Source organism: Varanus komodoensis, unplaced genomic scaffold (genome assembly GCF_004798865.1).
Source record: "Varanus komodoensis strain SLA01 unplaced genomic scaffold, ASM479886v1 scaffold74, whole genome shotgun sequence".
Taxonomy (NCBI): Eukaryota; Metazoa; Chordata; class Lepidosauria; order Squamata; family Varanidae; genus Varanus; species Varanus komodoensis.
Genome location: NW_025336401.1, coordinates 2,636,931 through 2,656,955, shown reverse-complemented (window position 1 = coordinate 2,656,955; position 20,025 = coordinate 2,636,931). Strand labels below are relative to the sequence as shown.

Here is a 20,025-nt window from a genome sequence, read left to right as displayed (position 1 = left end):
GGAGTCCCCTGCATTTGCGCTGGGTCTTGACGTCCAGGCTCTCCCAAGCACTGCACGTCTTCTTGTCCAAGACCAGACAACGGAACCTGGATAAAATCAGCCCTGCAGCTTTCAAGTTTAAAGAGGAAAACATGGTCTCTTAAAATGAGGCCAGATGCTTATATAAATTCCTTCCCCTTGATCTGGGACAATTACTTGGTATTTAATGGAGTGGAAGCAAAGGTATGTAACTGCCTGTCAGGTCCGCACCCTCTCACGCGCGCTTTCTCTCCGGTGTGTGCAGGGGAACTTTGTGTGCGCCCGTGTCAAGGGTAAATAAAACACCAAGTGGGTCGGATGCTGGGGAAGCGGACGTTGGAGCTCTTCTGCGCAGCCTTGGTAAACATCGGACAAAAGGAGACATGTGTGGATCAGATGTGCGGGGAAGAGCTTTCTTGCTTATCTCGGAGGCCAAATACGCACCCACCGATCTCTTGATGTTGTCTTTCTTAATGACTTGCAGCCACGCGGGGGGGGGGGGGGGGGGGGGGGGGGCCCATTGGGGGGGGGGGGGCGCAGAGGGGGGGGGGGGGGGGGGGGAGAAAGGGTGTTCCCCCCCTTTTGTTGTTCCCCCCGTCCCCCCCCCCCCCCCCGTGTTTTGTTCTCCTTTACCCCAACAGCTGTGGGGAGACGGCAGAGTTTTTCTGGCCACAAAGAGAGAGGGTCCACCGAACACCTCCCCCCCCCACAGAGCTTCCCCAAAGCCAATTAGCACCCTCCAATGTCTGCAGTTAATTAGGGAAGAAATGGATCTCCTTCACAGCATGTGGTTGGAGCTGACTTATGGGGCGTGTGCCCACACAGAGAATCGCAGCAAACGATCAGTTGCAGGCCGGTTGTTTGCGGCAGTGAAATCCCACAAACAGCAGGGAATCCAGCATGAATTGCGCAAAGTCGAGCTGGAAAATTGGAAAAACGGCAAAGAAGGGCCTTGCTTACCGTCGCTTTCTCCCATAAAGGGGCTGAGGGGGTTGGTAGCTCACAAAGTAGGGGATGGAAAGTGCCCACTGGGAACGTGACCTGTGCCATGAATGCCGCCATCTTTCAGCCTCAGCTTCCCATCTGCAATATGGACACAATAAGACCCTATCTTAGGAGAGGGGGTTCCCCCCCCCCCGGTAGAGTCACTGAGACAGCGGATGAAAAATCCTTGGGGGACCTTGCATGATTTTATGGGAACGTTTTTATAAATGCCAAGCTATAGCTGTTTTATTTCAGGGCAGTGTAAAAGGTGGAGTTTCTTTACACCATGTGGAGACACGCTGCTCTTCAGAAGTTGTTGGGCTGCATTTCCTATTAGCCCCAGCTGGTGGAGGTTGGGGTTTGTAGCCTGACAACCTGTGGAGGCCTAGACACGTACCTATCCCTGCTTTAAACCACGGCCTTTCCGTAGGTGCAGTTCTGCACTTCTGCTCAGCGTTTGTTAGCCCCTTTTGGGAAAACTGCCCAAGCGCCTGTGCCACATCCCATGGCAAATGTGGCACCAATCGCCAATCGCGACTCTTGAGTAGAGGCAATGCGCGGCTTTGCAGGAACTGACCTGCTCCCTGTCTCCCTCTTCTCAGCATCACCTCCCAGGGACTCCGTTTCCCACCACGCTGGTCGGAGGACAACACACACAATCCGAGAAACCTGTTGGCTTTCGCTTCCTGTTTTCTGTGTCGAAAAATAGTCTCCAACCCGGTGCCTGTGGAAACCTCTTAAAATAGCACATGTACGCATCGCCATGTGCTCCACTGTGCCTCACAGATGGCACCGCGCGGCTCCAGGCTGGAATTTTAGCATTCCCCCAACATCGCAGTGTATTGCGATATTGGATCTGGATTTGCTCGAGAGGAGTCCTTGCTGCTTGGAGCAAGAGCATCTCCGGCTGGATCAGGGAGCAGGTGATCTGCGTGACCTGCTGTCCACGTGTGCAATTCTGGCCTAGATCAACGAATTGCCAACCCTCGGATCAGGTGGACAGGCTGGAATACATTGCTTGGCTCAGTCAACGTGTCTGTTGCCTGAGAGCTCTTTATGAGCTCTTGCTTCTTCACATATCTCAGCCTTTTCCAAACTGGTGCCTTCTGGATGCATTGGACTACCTCTCCCATGAACCCCAGCCAGCTTGAAACAGCCTCCTTAGTGTCAGTCCCCAAGGCAGATCTTCTCTGCTAGTGGAAAGAACTTGCTAGAATAGGCAGCTGCAGAAGGCAGGGCTGCAGCTTTTGTTCCCCCCTGGCTCCACTTGCAGAGCTTCCTTGTTTGGTCGCCTGGCAGCAATTCTCAACTTGCCATAGATACCTAGCAGTGTTGCTACCTAGTTGATCACTCAGGGCTGGCGCTCCCTAAAAAGGCACTTAAGGGCAGGTGGCCGAATCCAGTTTTGCAGCTGCCAAGGGAGCGCATGGCCTCTTCTGCATTTCTTCCGCATGCTGCATTTAGGGTTACGCTGGCCAGGAGTGTTTGTTTATTTTGGGATCTTAATGGCTCAATATTTGAATGAAACACTGGCTGAAAGAGCGTGCTGTTTTACAAGACATTAATTCCTCCCTAACATGGGAGAAGGGCGGAGGGGAGCCGAGTCCAAACACCGAAGGGATCAGCTTTCCAGGAGAATTGGAACCATATGCCTCCTTCAAATACTGTGCTCGCACTCTGATTATTGTGAAGGTGTTTGTGCATTTGCTGACATTTTTGTTCTCCCCTCCCCCTTCAAATACTATTTTTGTTGGAAATTGAGAATTCTTTGTCAATATGCAGGATTTAGGGTGCAAAGAAGTCTCTCTTTCTCTCTTTTTGGCCCCAGCTGCCCGAGTCTCGGTGGCAACTAGACTTCTGTGGGAAAACGAGTCTCTTCGTTTGTACTTTTCTCCCCACATATTTTAAAAGGGAAGAATCTGAACGGAGAATGATTTATATTTTTCTGTGTGCAAGGAAGGAAAGTGGAATTGGCTGATCTTTGCAAGGCACGCATGGCATTCTACGTGCATTGGAGATGCTTGCATGCTTGTAGCAACTGCCACAAGTCTCCTCCCCCCACCCCCCAAAAAGTTGTCTTCCAAGACAGCTCATCTGAACATTGCTACAGAAACCCTGGTCCTTTAGAGAAGACCCTGGGGTATAATCTGAGGGAAGGGCTGATCCGGGGGCAGGAGGGAGAGGGCAACTTCAGCCCTTCCCGATCTATTTTGTTTCTTTCCTAGAGTCCCAATAATTCACCGACCGGAGGCCACACGTTCAGCATTAAACAGCAGGGTCTCCCTGAGCGCTTTCTGAGGCTAGGAATTTGCGACAAGCCTCAGAACCAAGCTGGGATCACAGGGAACGGCGTTCTCTTTCCAGCAGCACATTTTAAGTGGATGCTAAAAATGGTCCCTGTGATTGCCCAACAGAATGCAGCAGAAACCCTTGGTGATCAATGGCACATCGCCCAGAGACCTGTCACAAGAGCTCCCTGCTTTATGGCTTCCTTTGGTGTTTTTCACCAGGTACCAAGATCCACTGGCCAGAGCCAGGTGCCAAAGGGTGGCTGAGCGGGTAGAGTAACTCACCATTTACTGAATCAAATGTACATCCCACCTTTTCGCCTTTCTAGAAACTCAAAGAAGCGCAAGCTTCTTTTTCATCCTCTGATCTTGTCCCCACAACAAACACCCTATGAGGTAGGTTGGGCTGAGAGTCTGTGACTGGGCCAAAGACACCCAATGAGGACTAGAACCTAGATCTCCTCAGTCCCAGGCCTACACTCCTAACCACTACACCACACTGCCTCTCATCATTCCAGCCTTTTCCCAGAAGAATCCCTGACAAAATTCCGAGGAACCCTGGTGTTCCCTGGGATGCAGTTGGGATGCCAGACGTGCTATCAAACAATAGCATACATGGAGCTGAATTTACTGACAGGTGCAAAAAAAGCAAACTCCAAATCCATTTTGGAAACAAGTAGTCCAGGTGTAGCATTCCTGTCTGCAGGCTGAGATGCGACATTTTAGAATGATGCCCCACAGCATTCCGGTTCCAAAAGAGGGGATGTTACCCTCCTTAGCATGCTGTAAGTCACAAAAAGAGACCTTTATATTTTTAGGATAGAAAATAATATGATAAGGGGTTAAATAATAGCACAGTATGAAGTTAAGGATAATATAGGCCTGTTTTCAGGCATATATGTGAGTATATTCTGGGTTTTTCTTGTTACTGGCATCAACAGGTTATGTTTATGCTGTAATGAGAGGATTGTTAAAAAAATTAATTAAAAAAACAAAAAGAGATTCCTGGCACTTAGGCCTTTAACTGGTGGGCAGGTACCATCCCCAAAGATGTCCGGAGAATCTTTTCAGCAGCAGAATAATTCTGGAGGCTGGTTTCAGTTCTCCCGGCTTGTTATCTCAGTGCTGCCATTTGAAAAATGCTTTCTATTTGGACTTTGCTGCTTTTTCCTCTCCCCGCCTCTCTCTTTGAAAGGCCAGGGTTTCTGCAATCATTGAGTCTACTGAGACTCATAAAGGAGCAGAGTGATTCCTGCTGGATGCAGGGGAATTTATGTGCCTGAAGAATATTCAGCCCTGGTTCTTGCTGAAAGGGTTGGAGGAATGCCATGCATTTTCTGATAAGCAATGCAGGACTTTTGTGTATTTCTAAACCTGCTGAAGGCAAGCTTCAAAAAGGTGTGAAACATAGAAACAGAGGGACCTCCCTGGCCATCTAGTCTGACCCCTGCCTCCAGCCCGCTTCCGCTCATGTAGTCCCCAGCATGTGGTTGTCCAGTCTTTCCTTGAACACCTTCATTGATGGGGCTATAGACACCTGCCCTGTCCCAGCTCGGATGATCTGTCTGGGGGTTGGTAACTTGTGGTCCTCCCTCTTTCCTAAACTCCTCTGATCCATCATCATTGGCCATGTGAACTCCGGCTGATGGGAGGTGTAGGCCAGAACATCTGGAGCAGGGGAGACTTAAGTTTACCCATTTGCTGGACAAAATTTATATTCATCAGCCAAACTGGGGCCCTTTTCAAGGAGAATGCAAATGAGCGACGTGGCCACGTTTGCAGCGGTTTCATCAAAGCGTGTGTCAGTAATGTTCTGTCCCTCGCAGAAGGGTCTTAGGATACAGTGACTATTTCCAGATTTAACTCGTCTTGACAAGAGGTTTCCTGGAACTGCCGGTATGGAGGCGTTAGACACATTTAAGGCTTGGAACACCTTCCGTTCGGACAAGTCACGGTGGCAGAAATACGGATCTTTGACACACAAAGATGAGTTTCCCGGTGCGTGTGTGATGTGAACCCTGGGCAGGGCTTGAGACTTCAGATGGCATTTGGCATCCAGCTGCAGGGCCCACTTTCCTGTAGGAACAGGAGAGGGAAACTGTTATGAAGGGGGCGAGATGGTCTGCCCGCACTGGTGCCCTCCAGATACTTAGGGCATCCATTCCTGGAGGCCCCAGCCAGCATGGCAGTGGTCAGGAATCCTGAGTGCTGTTGTTGGAAGCATCTGGGGGCACCAGACTGGACGGCTGGGCTAATGGAATTCCCTGGGGTCTAATGGAGCAACAGGTCTGCAAGGGTTGAGGTGTGGCTCCTGGCAGAGCAAAACATCGCAGCGGCCACAGACCTGGGTCGAAATCCCCAGTCACCCGTGAAGTTTGCTGGGAGATGTGGGGCCAGTTGCTGCCCCTCAGCTTAGCCTGCCTTACAGGGTTGTGTGTGAATGTAGTGCCAGAGGAGCGGGAGCTGCACGGGCCAGCCTGAGCTCTGGGCTGGGGGAAGGCCTGACTCTGTTGCTCTAGCTGGGGAACTTTTGCCCTGCTTCCCATGAGCCCTCCTGTTTGCAGCTGGCAGTCCTGCCTGCGTGAGACAGGACGTGGCAACAGCTCCGCCATCTTGTCTCAGCCCATTTTTCTCTCTTGGCTCATGTGCACCTGCTTTTCGGGAGCTTCTTGCTCAGGGCCTGAGTTTGCTGTGGCTATTTGGGGACTGAATGCATCCCAAGGATTCGGGAAGGTGCTTCCTCCAGTAGGAACTCCCCCTTTCACACAGCTGTTGCCAAAGGTTTGGCGTGGGGAGGGCCCTTTCCTGTTGCTATTTGCTACACCGCTCAAGTTGCCCCGTGGGATTTGGTGCTCATGATCGGGATATCAGCAATATCCTTTCTCCGCTCTGTTCGGCCTTCCTGCTGTGTGTGCCGAGAGCGCTCCTTCCATCTGTCCGCCCTCAGAGTCACTCCCTGCTCCGGCTGAGCGTGTTACATGAAACTCCCGGGTCTCCACTTGTATCCGGAAGCGTCCTCCTCTCCCCCGGCACGATGCCCGCCAGGTGGGTCGGACTGCAACTCTCATTCCTAGCCAGCTTGGCTGTCCTGCTTGGGAATGATGGGAATTGCAGGGGCAACTGGAAGGCACCAGGTTGGAGAAGGTTGCTCTAAAGCATGGGCAGGTGGAAAGATCTGCCCATGTTTTGGACTTCAACCAAAGAAGTGAAGTATCCGGGCTTCTACCAAGGTGTCGGATTGTCCTGATTCCTGGATCCTTTGACCCGAGCTGAGGAGGTCAGCCGGTTGTGCCTCTTCCAGACTCAGAGCAGCCATTTTCCTCGGCCTGCTTGCTTGATGATGGAGATCACCCCTCTCCTCTCCTGGGTCTGTCCCTCGTGTCTGCCCGTTGCTTTCTGGAGACCACGGCTGCTGCTGCTGCTGCTGCTGCTGCTGCTGCTGCTGCTGCTGCACCTATGCTGGACAGCCAGGGTGGTTTAGCGTGCTGGACTGGCCCTGGCAGATCTGTGTTTCAGTCCTCACTCTGCAGGGACTCGCCGGATGACTTTGGCCACTCCCTGGCTCCCTGCCGAATTGAGCCCAGAGGACTCCGAGACGCAGTGAAGAGGAGGAGGACCACGGGAGCCTCATCAGACCATGCAAGAGAGAAGATGGGATGCGAACGCATGGCATGTGCTCTCCATTTTCCAGCACGGAGCTCAGGAGCTTGGGGAACCTGCTCGTCGGTGATCGCCAGCCACGAGGAGTGGAGCCGTCCAGCAGACAGATGGGCGGAAGAGCTTCCAATGGGCCAGAAGCGCCTTTCCCAGCCAGATGCCAGGAATAGCCGCGATGCATTCTGCTCACAGTGGGATGCTGGCTCCCTACAGAGAACGGATTCTGCTGGCGGGCGTTTCTGTTCTTTTCCTGCCCCGATTATTTTTCCACGAGCATTCAGCACAGGAGACAAAAGCTGCCTCGACGGCAGCACGCTCCTGATGCCCAAGACGGCGGGTCTCTTCCATTGCCCATGGGCTCCTTTGATGGCCGCTGTGCACTTTGGGAGTGCGACGGAATCGGAAGAATGATGGGGAGACCTCATCTTGCCTCTTCACCAGATTCTCTGTCCCTCCCAGATTTGAAATCAGCCCCTGCAAGCCTCAGGTGAGCGCAGGAGGCTGTGCTTGGGCCAGCTGTGGCACCTTGCTTGCCTTGGCCAGCACTGCCTGCTCTGACTGGCAGCATCCCAGCACGGGAATCAGGCCAGGTTGTGTATTTATCCTGTTTGAAGCCCACCTGCCTCCCTCTTGCACGGAATCTGCAGTGACGGCCTTCTCTCCATCCTCCCTTTCTGTCCTCACGCCAGCCCTGCGAGGGGGTTAGTCTGAGGGCCAGGGACCTGCTCCAAGGCACCCAGTGAACCCTGCGGCTGAGCAGGAAGTGGCAGCCGCCCCTCCTGAGCCCTGCTCAAACCGGAGCTCTAACCTAAATCCTTGGAAGCCGCTGTGTGTGTGTTCCAAGGAGGACAAGGCCGGGACGGCGACGCAGTAATAGCGCCAAGCCTCACCAGGCCTTCCCGGTGCACGTGCTGGCTTGGTTGCCACCCGTGGGTGGGTGGTGGCCCCTTTGCTAGCCCCGAGGCAACAGGGTTCGTGTCTGCCTGGACTGGCATCCTGGTTTCTTCCAGAGAAGAAAGCAGGTAGGGTTTTGCCTGCCTGGGACGGAGGGCAAGCCAGGAGCAGCACAGAACAAATCACAAGCCAGAGCCCAGGGGAAGCGGGCGCCAGTGCAAGAACCGCCTTCGCTCCTGCTTGGCTGCTTGCACCACTGCGAGTGGCTGGAAGGAAAGGGCCACGTGTGGTGCAAACTGGGGCTCCTGGCTTGTGAACAAGGGCTTGCTTTGGCTTTGAATTCCTGGCTTGTTTTGGAATGGCAGGCCAGGATCCGCAGCTTGGAAGGAGCCGGGGTCCCCCAGCTTTTCGGGCCTGTGTGCGCATTTGGGAATTTGAGGAAATTCTGTGGGCAGTGCTGCAAAATGTCTAAACACTAAGCCCCAAGCATTAAGCCCTGCTGGCTGGGAATGATGAGAGCTGTAGTCCAACCCATCTGGAAGGCGCCAAACTGGGAAAGGTTGTGCCAAGTTATTCCTTAGCCACTCCCACAGCTGGCAATTGCCAAGTGGCAGTGCACGAAGCAGGAGGCCCTCGAATTCGGGCTCACGGTTGCAGCCGGAGTGGCATTTATGTCCTGCAGCACACGGGTTCCGGGGATGCATGGGCACAGTCGGTCTGACCGGCCCAGAAAGCTGCCTTACATGGCAATCCGTCTGCCGGCCAGTCCACTCCAGCACTGCCGAATTCCACTCAGCCTCATTTGGAAACCCAAACGTGATAAGATCAACGCCTCCTTTTCCAGTTTTAAGAGAGTTGCTCCAGCATCTCTCCTTGGGTGGAGGGTTGAATAAGCACAGCTGGCCAGCACCGATGCAGGGCCAGGTGTTTCCCGGGGGAGCAAAACAAGTCTCCGTGCTTTGCTTCCGGATGGGAACTCCCTGGCCACACAGAACAAAGCCGCGCTTTCCTCCCCTAGGAGAGAGCGTAGGTTTTGGTTGCACTAGACCCCGCAATTTAGCATTGCTCTTCCCAAGTCTCCCCCCCCCCACCACACATGTGCGCTCGCGCACACATTTTCCAAGCGGCTTCATTCCCCACCTTTGCATTTTAAGAGGCAACGGGTCCCATTCTGCTGTGGAGCAGGGCTGCTGAGCCTGTTCCTGCCCCAGGACCAGCTTCATTCCAGGGTGGCTCCCGGGGTGCGTCCCCCTGGTGGGCAGGCCCAGAAGCAAGAGCAGTGGGCCGAGAATGCCCCGCATCTCAGCACATCTGAGCTACAAGCCAGTGGCAAAGCCATAGGAAGGGCGTGTGGTGGGGACTCCACAAGAGCCGGAAAACCAGGGCGAGGCAGCTGGCCTTCCGCAGCCCCTGAGGCCCATGGGCTGCACGCCTGACATGGGCCAAGCCATCCTGCCAGAGGGGCGGGTCCGGATCATGGCTGGGAATGCTGCCTTTTGGCACCTCTCATTCCACACCGTACGTCTGGGAGCCACCTCTAGGTGCAGAAGTCGCTCCTCACAGGCGGTTGGCATTTTGAGCCCTGCGCATAGAACAGCGGTACAGGAGGAGTGGAGCAGAGCCTCTTCCTGGCCTGCCGCCCCTCCTGGCACAGACCTCGCGCCGGTATGTCTTGCCGTGCCTGGCAGCTTGCAAGGGAAGGCCCCGGAAGAGGCCTGGTGGTGCTGCCTCCGGTGCCGGGCGGGCTTTGAAACGCCCTCTCCCGAAAGCCCAGTGGCATGTGCGCCCTGTGCGCACTGGCCCCGAATGGCCGCCCCTCGCAGCACTTCCTCACTGTCTCAGGGACCCCCAGCCCCGGAGTGGGCAACTGGCAGTCCGGGTGGCAGGAAAGCACGAGCACTGCTCGCCTCCGTCTGTCCGGGCAGTGGGGCTTGGCCCAGGGGAGCGGCCCGTGGAGGAGGGGGGCCCAGCACCGTCACTCCAAGCCCCCCGCCCCATCCCAGGCAATCGGGATCAGCATCTGGTGCGTCCTGGCCAGACCCTCTGGAATGAGCTGCGGCGGCATCGGTGAGAGCGTTGCTTGGGAAGGGGAAATGCCAAACTAAGGTGGGGGGGTGGCAGGGAAAGGAAGGGAAGGGAGAGCCGCTTTTCCTGGGGCATCCAGCATGGCCGCCCTGCATGCTTCGAATGCGTAGGTGCTTTTCCGGATGTGTGGACCCCGTCCCTGGACCCGGGCTGCTGGTCAGGCTGGCTTGGGCAGAGAACAAGGTGGCCCTCCGGCTGCAGATCCTCCTGCCTCAGTGCCGTCGGCAGAGCAGCGTCCTTCAGCTTGGCAGAAGGCAGTGACTTCACTCTGGGGATGCGGCCTGGAGCTCACGGCGCCTGGGGCTGGCAGAGCTGCCCTCCTCTCGCCAGCAATGGCATCCACCGTGCAAGGAAATCGCCTCCCTCGCCCTCGTGGGAAAGCCGCCCCTGACAAAAGCCCCGCCGTTCCTTGCACAATTCCGTTTTGTTTCAGCGGACGGATGGGCTTGCACCAGGGCAGGCCCCATCATCCCCTGGATGCATGCTGATGCCCCCCCCCCCCTTTAAACCCCCCCCCACTCTCTGCAGGGGGGGCAAACGGCTGCTGTCAAAAAGTCGGACCGGAGCCCCTTCCCCCCCCTGCAACCCCCCCCCCACTTTGCCTGTGGCGTGTGTTTTCTTTCTTCTCTCCTCTTTCACCCCTCGGTTGAGGTTCCACAATGCCTGACCCCTCATGCATTGCCATACATAAATGAGCATTTTACAAGTGTCAGCCTTTTAACATGGCTGGAGGCAGGGGGAACAGTTGAAAAGCAGGGAAGAAATATAAACAGAATGCGATTCTGAAGCAAGATCATTGATATGACAGGACTAAAGGGGCTGTCTGGGCCGCTCTGCAAAGTCCCTCTTTTCATCTTCTAATAAGTCCATTACTTGCACTCGCGAATATTCTGGGGCCCCTTTCATGGGGAGCCCGAGCTGAGCCCGCTTTGCATTTCGGGGCTTTGTCTCCAAATCGGGAGAAACCAAAGTTATTTCTGCTTTAAAATAACAGGAGCAAAGGAACAGCTAAGCTCTTTTCATTGTGAGTTCCTTACATTATTTTACTGGACAAAGTTTGTGTTGGCTGCAGAACAAGGGCATTCACAGGACCTGAGAGAAGGAATTTAGGTAAGAATGAAGCCGAGATTGTACCGTGCATAAAGGCTTCTTTTCCAAAAGGCCATTAAGAAATTCCAAATCGTGAGCCCCTCTGAATGGTGACCTTAAAATTAGCCTTGCTAATTTCAGTAATTCAAGCTCATCGGCCGGGCTTGCCCATCTACCCCAGGAGACGTTCCCATAATTACAATCTCCGAGTCTGCTTCAGTTAAGGTGAGTTTGCTTTTTTAAAAAGAGAGGAAAAAAAGAGTTGAGACAAGGGCACACACCCTGATCAACTTTTAAAAATTGGCTGTGCTGGAAACCCTGGGGGTAACTTTTTAAAAAATCAGTTATATGTAGGCTTTAGAGAAAATAGCCAGGATCCTGATTTTTTCCCTATTTCTTAAGGAAATGGGAGGGTTTTTTAAACATGCAGACACATGCAGGTGTGTATTCTTGAAATTTTTTTAGGGGTCTACTTTTTCAAAAAGTGAAAAGTACATCTCTGAAAACACAGCATTATGATCTTATGAGTAACATTAAGGTCCCAGTGCACCTCTGCCCTGGTTCAAGGACTCTGGGATATGAGAGAAGGGCTTGTTTTTCTGAGGCTGTCGGGATCCTGTCAGTGCAGGTTCAAAGACCTCTTCAGACCTGGGTGTAGGTTACAGGAATAACCAAATCTGCCCTTGAGGATTTAGACGATCCAAAGGCACAGCCTAAATTCTAGAAATCTGGCCTGTTTCCAGGTCAGTGCAAAAGTATTTCCACTAAGGGTTCTGTAGAAAAGCTAGGCTGCCATATTGCCTGAAAAGCCAATTGGGCCAGCTTCTAGGTGTGCCACCCAGTTTGTTTTGAAGGCAGGACTGGAGAATCTGCAGCTCACCAGATGCTGGTGTCCTCTGCCTCCCATCCACTCCATCCAGTGTGAGGATGGCAAGAAGGGGGGGTCTTCTTGGTGGAATGCTCTCCCCAAGGAGTTTTTTCATCAACGTCCGTGGTTTTCCAGCTGTTATTGAACAACAAATCCAATGTTAGCTAGGGCTTCTGGGAATCACAACTTGGCAACTTGTGGCATGTCACCCATATTGCACCTCTGCCGATACTGTTGGTGTAGACCAGAGACCCTCAAATTGTGACCTGCAAGTCAGCTGCCAGAAGGACAGATGCTATTTTGGGATGCATTGACAGAAGCATTACTTCCAAATCAGGAGAAGTAGCAGTTCCCCTTTACTCCTCACTAGGCAGACCTCACCTGGAATACCGTGTCCAGTTCTGGGCATCGAGATGGAAGTAGGATGCAGGTAAATTAGAAAGGGTCCAGTGGAGGGCGACAGAAATGACCCAGGGTTTGGAAACTCTGCCCTGTGAGGACAGACTGGGAGACCCGGGCATGTTCAGCCTGGAGAAGGGAAGACTGAGGGGGGACATGAAATCCCTCCTTAAGTCCCTCAAAGGCTGTCACGAAGAGGAAGGTCTCTCATCCCTTCTTGCTGGTGCCAGAGTGCAGGACACGGAATAATCAAGTCAAGCTGCGACTACCCAGGTTCAGGCTGGGCATCAGGAAAAGCTTCCTCACTGTCAGAGCAATGGGACAGTGGAACCAGCTGCCTGGAAGGTGGTGGGCTCTCCCACACAGAGACATTCAAAAAGAAGCTGGGCAGCCCTCTGAGTGGGATGGTGTGACGTGGTGTCCTGCAAGAGCAGGGGGTGGACCTGATGGCCTTCTTGGCCCTTCCATCTCTACTATTCTATGATTCTATAAATCACTGGTAGTCCATGAACTCTGTCAGGTCAGAAGTTTGCAGGCTGCTTGGGGAAACTGGCACTTGGTTTATTACTTTCTGATGGTGGTAATCCAGGCCTTTTTGGACTTCAGCAGCACTATCAAGGCAGCCCTGGCGTGGGGCCTGTGATTCTCATGAGATGGTGCCATGGCTTTTCCGAGCCACGCCAGCTTGGTCAACAAAGTGTTGTTAAGCAGTGTTGTAACAAAAATGGTCTCATGAGTGCTGTGGGGGACCAAATGGAGTGAACTTGGCAGGTTCAGAAGCTGAATTGCACCCCCGTGCTGCCGATTCAGAACTTTGCATTTCCCATTGAGGAGAAGGGCTCCCTTTCAGTGAAAGAAAATCTGGCAAGTGCACTCGGGAATCCCACAGAGAGCTCGGATTGCTCTCTCTTGCTGCTCTTGCTGTTGCCAGAGGGTTGGGGATGTCATGCTCAGCAGCATCCTGCCTGCGGGCTGGTTGCATCCGTCAGATCGCCATGTCTTTGTCCGCCTTTGCCCCCGCACCTGTAACTTCATGGAAGGGCAGCCTCCTTTGCACATTTTCCTCCTGGCTCCCTCCTGCTTCCTCCCCTCCCTCCCTCCCTCCCTCCCTCTTGCAGGTGAGAAGAAGCTCTCTTCACTTTCACACAGTGCTCTGGGAGGAAGCACCCCTTTAAACTAGAGTGGGAGCCACAGAATCTCAGCCGTGATTTGGCTCAACAGGTGGCCGCACAGGCTCTGCTTTTGCCCTGCAACTGGGCGAGTGGGGAGGTTCCATCAGGGGTGGCCACCGGCAAGGCTCCTGGAGTGCAAGCCGCCGAGGTGCGGAGGAGGATGAAATAGGGCTCCTCAAGAGTAAAGACCACTGGGAGACACATTGGCATGTCTTGCAGCAGGACTGAAGGCCACGCAGATGACTGCTGCTTAGTGCCAGGCCCAAGAGGAGCATGAAACGACCCTGCCTCCACACCGTGACGTTTGAGGAGGAGGGTGAAAAGCACAGCACTTGCCCACGGTTTCCTGTGACTGGTGGGTTTGTTTCTCCCTGCACTTGCTGCCTTAGCTCTTGTCATTCTCTGGGTTCAGATGGCACAATAGCCCCCATTCAAGGGTTGAGTATGAGTTGTCAACAAACCATGGTTTGTATTTGAAGTGTGAATTACATGGTTTGAGCCCAACCATGGTTGATAACCCCAAATAACCAATAGTTCACAAGCCTCGCTCCATAGGTGGCTGTTGGTAACTAAACCGTGGGACATTTGGATGGCTGGGCTGAGACAACCTGAGAACCCCCGTTGCTTTGACATCCCAACAATTTCTTCTTGAAGGGAGCCCAAGGTGACTTACCTAGCTTTCTCCATTTTTAATCCTCACCACAACAACCTTGTGAGGTAGGCTAGGCTGAGAGTGAGTGGCAGGCCGAAGGTCAGCTGGTGAGTTCCCAGGTCCCAGCCTGACACGCTCGCCCCACACCTGCTGAAATAGAAGTAGAGTTGGAAGGGGCTTGGGAGGCCCTTGAGTCCAAAGCCTGCTCTGCTTCCACATGTGGCCGCCCATCCAGTCACGACCCATGCCTTCCCAGCTTCGCAACGGTGACTCGGCACACCAGCCCTGTGCATAGCTGTGCAGGCAGGGATATTCTGCTTCGGGTGAACTGCTTTGCCGTAGCTCTTGGTGGACACCTCTGTCCTCCTCCCGCTGTGGCTGGCGCCGGCCCAGGAGCAACTCAGCTAGCAGGTCTCCCACCCGCTGGGCATCCTTGGGGCAGGCGTCTGCATGCTGAAGTCGCTTGGGGCTGCTCAGCTTGGGCCTCCTCTTCAGCCTTGGGGGGAAGAGTCAGCACCCGGCGTTTCCCTCCGAGAGACACTAGAGCCCCTGCGTCCAAGCGGTCCCGTCCCCCAGCTCCTTTGGAGGCAAGCCTGCCGCCGGCCCCGCACGGGACGGCGTCTTTGTTGCCTTCTCCTGTTGCCTGGTTGAGTGCTGCCCTTATGGCAGTGAGAACCGAGATGGGGCGAGCGGGAGAGGGAGAGCAGGAAGGTCTGTCCTCGGAGCAAGCGCGTGCCTGCAGAGGCGGGGAGAAGCCAGCTGCAGTACACACCCAGCTCTGCCAGCCCCACAGGTCACCCCGTCTCTTTCTGGACCTGCTGGGACTTCAGCTGTCCTTGCAGAGGCTTCCGAAAGCAAAGGCAGCCGGGAAGAGGGCCGGCTGGCGGGGAGGCCTACCTGGAACGCCGCACCAGGATCGGAGGCATGCCTCAGGTGGCGCTTCCGCAGCGGAAGGTCCCCCGCCCGCTCCCGCCTGCCTTGTTGACGCAGAGAGTGTGCGGGTGCAGGTTTGCAGATGCTGGCCGGAGCCGTTCCTTGCGTGTTGCAGCAGGACGCGAAGGCCTGCGCGGGCAGGGGCCGCGCCACCAGTGGAAGAGGGAGGGGAGCGAGCTGGCAATGAATGTGGAGGATGTTCGAGGCTTTCAGCAGAGAGAGAGAGAGAGTGAGAGAACGAGATGTCTGTGAGGCAGCAGGGAAGCCCCCCTTCTTTTCTCAAGGTGAGGGGAACCGGCTGCTCCAAAATGCCAGCCAGCTGAGCTAATGATTCTCTTTTATTGTAAACAGATTATGTAATCTGGAGCACAAAGGACAGTGCTGGAGTGCAAGAGAAGTGGGCCTGGAGGAGCGTAATTAGCACCGATTGTCAGAAATCCGCCCGGCCCCCGGCCCTGTTTTATGGGCGGCCTGGCTCAGTGCTGGAGCCCGGTTTGGACCGCCTGCCTGGAAGAGCTGGCAGGGTGTGGGGAAAGCGCTTGGTGAGACACATGCACTCAGCAGAGCCCCATTCAAGCCGCCGGAAAGTTTGTTTTGAATGGGGACCGGCGGGTGTCTCGAGTCTGCCCTTGCCAGCTGCGGCGACCTGCCTTGCTCTGTTGCGAACAGCTCGCCTTGGCCCTTGGCGTATGTGCAAAGATAGGCAGGACTCGGATGTTGTGTCCGCAAGTTGGATTCTTCTCCCCGCCTCCCTCCCTCGCTCTTTCTCCACCTCCTCCCTGTTCACCCACACCCAACCCTGCTGAAGAGTAGGGAATGTCATAAGACTTTTCATCTGCTTGATCGTCGTTCCCCAGCGCAGAGCCTTCTAGGTGGTTTGGACTGCAAGCCCCAGGCAACATGCCTGGTCCTCAGGATGCTCCCGGTTGCAATCCCCCAAAACGTGGAAGGGGCTGACTGGGGCCAGAACTGGTCTAGGCAAAGCCCCTCTCACATCCTCTGCATGCATCCAAAGTGGTGCCTGGGATGCCTTGGACACCCACACCTGGCACAGCCACTGGGGGCCTTCGGATCGAGCAGGACTGCAGGAGGTGGTGCTGGGCCCATCCTGCCTCCAGGGGCATAACCCAAAGCCCTGTTGTGCTTCCTGGAAGGCCGCCATGGGCCAGTTTGCCCACAGTCGCCAATGCACACCTGCTGGAAAGTTAATTCCATCTTCCAGTGCAGCAGGGGGACAACTTTGTGGCCTTCCAGACATTTTGCCCTACCATTCCCATCATCCCACACCACTGATGTTGGCAAGGGCTGATGGGAGTTGTAGTCAAGTTGTAGACTAGTTGTAGTCTGAAACATTTGAAAGCTCAAGTTTGGGGAAGTCAGGGTAAGCCACCACATTAGGGAGGCTGGAGGAATCTGCAAGGATTCAAATGAATTTGGATTTCCATGAATCCATCTCGCATTCTGCAGCAGATCGTGTTGCCCCAAGTTGCGTGGAATTTGCAGGCCAGGTTTTATGGGCATGTTGGGGTTGGTGCAAGTTACCACATTTATTTATTCAATTTCTATCCCCCTCCCCGCAACAGGTGAAGCTCTCTGGACGGTTCACAACAGCCCATGAAAAATGGCAATAAGAGGTGCAGTACAAGATTTACAGTACAAAAATTAAAACCAAATTTAAAACAGAGAGAGAGAAAGAGATACTAATGAAGTGTTAGCATGAACCCTAAGGTGTACTTGTCCAGTCGCACATCAGTGAGAAAAATCAAATTTTGCAGCCAGCAGCCTGGAAGGATAGCCGTGGGTCCACAAAATGGGTTTGGCACAGGGGCTAAGTCCCCGCAGCTCGTCTGTGAATTCCTCGAGCCCTCCCCAAAGCCTCCTTTGCTCGTGGCCACATCCCTTCTGGTGAATGCCCCCGCCTAATCGAGTCCTCTTCCCACTTGCCTTTGTTCTAGAGCTGGCCTACGACCTGGGCACTGAGGACGCACCTTCCAACAAGCAGCTCTTGAATCAAGAAAGCAAAGAGGTGTCGGCGATTCACAACCTTGGCCCGGGGGACGTGATGCCGGACCTCCCTGTCTTGGCCGTCATCCTAGCCGTGTGGCTCCTCCCACTGGCTTAAGCACCGGAAGCCCTCCTGCCTCCGAGACAGCCAGCTTTGTGAAGATTCCCTGCAAACTCCGTCCTTCCGAGTCATCTGGAGAGAGTGACTCTAAACAAGTTACCTTTCTAAAAATACATTAAGAGGAATGACCGGAGAGGGACCCATTTCAGACTTAGCAACCTGGATATTGCTTGGAAGTCTTCTTGTTGATTTGTAAATGGGTAAAAACTGACCCATGCAGCATCCCCTAAGAAGTTTCTCATTAACTCTTAAAAAACTAATCGCATTTTTTTCTTGCATTAATTGGAATGGGCAAAAAATCATGTAAATTGGATTCAACATCTTCCACTCGTCTTTGTAAGTTGCCAGTCCCCTAATCATTCTTGGAGATGCTTCCTATTTCCCTGGAAAGTCTCCTGAGTTCCACAGTGGGTAGTTACCCCAGTGAGAAAAGCTTTTCCTCCAAGGGCTGAATACTGGCCCAGTATTAAGAGTATCGGTAAGAAATTGGTCATTGAGGTTGGCACATGGATTGCTATTACATGGATTTCATGCTAGGTTGTAGTTATTTATGAACCATGTATAAATTAGTTGGAGAAATGTGTGGTTCTCTTATAAGGCTGCTGAGAGAGGCTCTGAACTTCACAGATGCCCTTGTTTTCTGGAGCGGGATGGTCCAGCACTGCTTGTTGCCAAAGTGAGTGATGGCTGAAAGGTGAGCCACCCTGGAGAACCCTAATGCTGTAAGGACATGTTCCAAATCCTTTCCAGAAAATAAGGGACAGCAAGCATGTTCCTTTTAATAAATTTTTTAAAAAATGGTTTCGGTAGCATTCTGCTCGTCTGTTGCGTTCATGTGTTCGGCGATGGTCTTTTGAGCTCGGCGAGAGAAAGCTCTAAAATATAATGAAAACCCCCCAATTTGGCTTCTTTGGAATATAATTTGCTCCGGAAGTATGATGGACTGGAGGCAAGATAGGTTCCAGCATCCACTGAAGTATATGAATTGGATGCAGCATCTCATATGGGTCAACGGGGCGTGATTCGCATCTCAAATTTGGGGTTGTTTCCAGAAAAACTATGGAAGCTGCCCTAGCAGAGTTTTCAGAGGTTGTTTGCTAGCTTGGAAACAGCTCGATGGTTTCAGAAAAATGGCAGCTCTCAGGAAAATCACCCTTGGCCTGTTCCCACGGGTGGTTCTACCCTGCTGAAGGAGCGCCTTACTGCTAAATGTGCTGGGTTTGACTGGATTATTTCTCTTGGCATCGCTGAGAGAATAGGTTCACTTTTCACATGTCTGGCCCACCCCTTGACTCCGTGTTGCACAGCCCGTCAGCCCTCTGCGCTTGCCGAATGCGGACGCTCTGTCCCCGCAGTTCTAGGCAGGGCTAGGGGGTGACCCTCCCTCCCTGGAGAGCCACTGCTGCCAGCCCGTGCCGGCAATACTGGGCTTGATGCACCAGGTGCTCCAGCGACCAGCAACATGACTCTGTAGGAGGCCGCTTCCAAAATTACGTCATGGAGATCCCATTTGTGATGGGGGAAACGACCCTGTGATGGGTGTTCACAGCCCTTGTCATGTCACCGGGAACAGGCATGTGCTTACTCCCTTTTTTGGGAGAGGACCCTGCAATTTATAGCGCAAAGATGTAGTTAGTTTAATGCAGCTCCACCCGGAGCCGCTATAGGGACTTGGAGGGTGGGGGAGGAGAGCGGAGCAAGGACTATTAGACTTCTGGAGGGTGGGGCGTTTTTAACAAGCAGTAACCGGGTGTGGACAGCTTTCCTCTGCAAGAAAGGGAGCAGTCCAGAAACAAAACAGCTTTCCGTGTGCGTGCGTGTGGGGGAAAGGAAGGAAGAGAGCTGGACCCGCGGGGAGACCAAAGTGCCAGGCCGTGAACAGGGAGCGAGGGCTGCTGCTTGCAGGGCACTGTGCTGCTGGGACTTGTTCGGCGTTCTGCCTCCGCCCGCCCCCATTCTGCCCCATCCCATTGTGTGCTTCCAAGGGAGTGGTGTTCATCAGAGGTGTGGCAATATATTTGTCTATTCAGCGGTGTAGGCATGAAATAAATAATCATGTAAAACGTTAGGAAAGGCCACGCCAGATCAGAGCAAGAGTGCTTTTGCTACGCCTTGATGCACCCTTTGCTGGGGAACATGGGCAGAACGGTGCTAGCAGCTTTCACATCCTTGAGTGTCGGGTTTTGTAGTAGGTGTCAAGAAGCACTTTCTTTTGCCTAGTGTAAGTCTTTTCAAGGAACGTGGCTTGACATTTCAAATCGTGGTGGCCCGAGGTAGTTTTCTTGTGGTCTTTGTTCCCTCACCCATCCATCTGGCAAGTGCTGGGGTTGTTGCTGCTCTCCTCCTGGGACCGGTGTTTTTAATGTGAGCCCAGTGGGAGGACAGGCATGACAGAGTACCATTGAGCATGTCTAGAGTGCTTCACCAGTGAATAGCAGCCCACATCCGAGAACAAGACTTGGGGGCTTTGAAGCAGGAGGGTTAGCATTCTGGTGTGCTTCAAAGACTACAGCAAGAGTTGCCAAAACATATGTTCAGAGCCCTGTCCTGAATATCCTTTTTTTTAAAAGCAAATTTCTAGTCCTCTTACTTTCACCGAAGTAACAAAAAGGTGCAAAGAGATTTTGAAAGGTTCTCTGCTTCCACTTTTGGTTTCTGACCCACAGACTGCCAAGGCTCAGAGGTGATCGAAAGGCACGGAGAACATCTTAAAAACGCAACCCTTGCCAACTCTTGCCGTTGTCCTGGCATCATAACGACAATATTTGGGGCGTAGACCTTTGTGGCCTGCGCTGGCGTGACTTTCTTCACAGGCTTAGTTCCTCACCCGGTGAGGTACTCCTGCTCCAGGTCTTGTGTAA

The 20,025-nt window shown here is 53.5% G+C and overlaps 1 protein-coding gene across 1 annotated transcript in view; it reads left to right on the top strand.

The window, feature by feature from the left end:
• Positions 1 to 17,965, top strand: part of GPC3 (glypican 3) — a 148,299-nt gene extending 130,334 nt beyond the window's left edge. The window contains exon 9 of the mRNA XM_044452720.1: positions 16,995 to 17,965. Within this exon, the coding sequence (XP_044308655.1) occupies positions 16,995 to 17,161 (167 nt within the window). The 3' untranslated portion in view covers positions 17,162 to 17,965. The remainder of the gene's footprint in view (positions 1 to 16,994) is intronic.
• Positions 17,966 to 20,025: the final 2,060 nt, after the last annotated feature.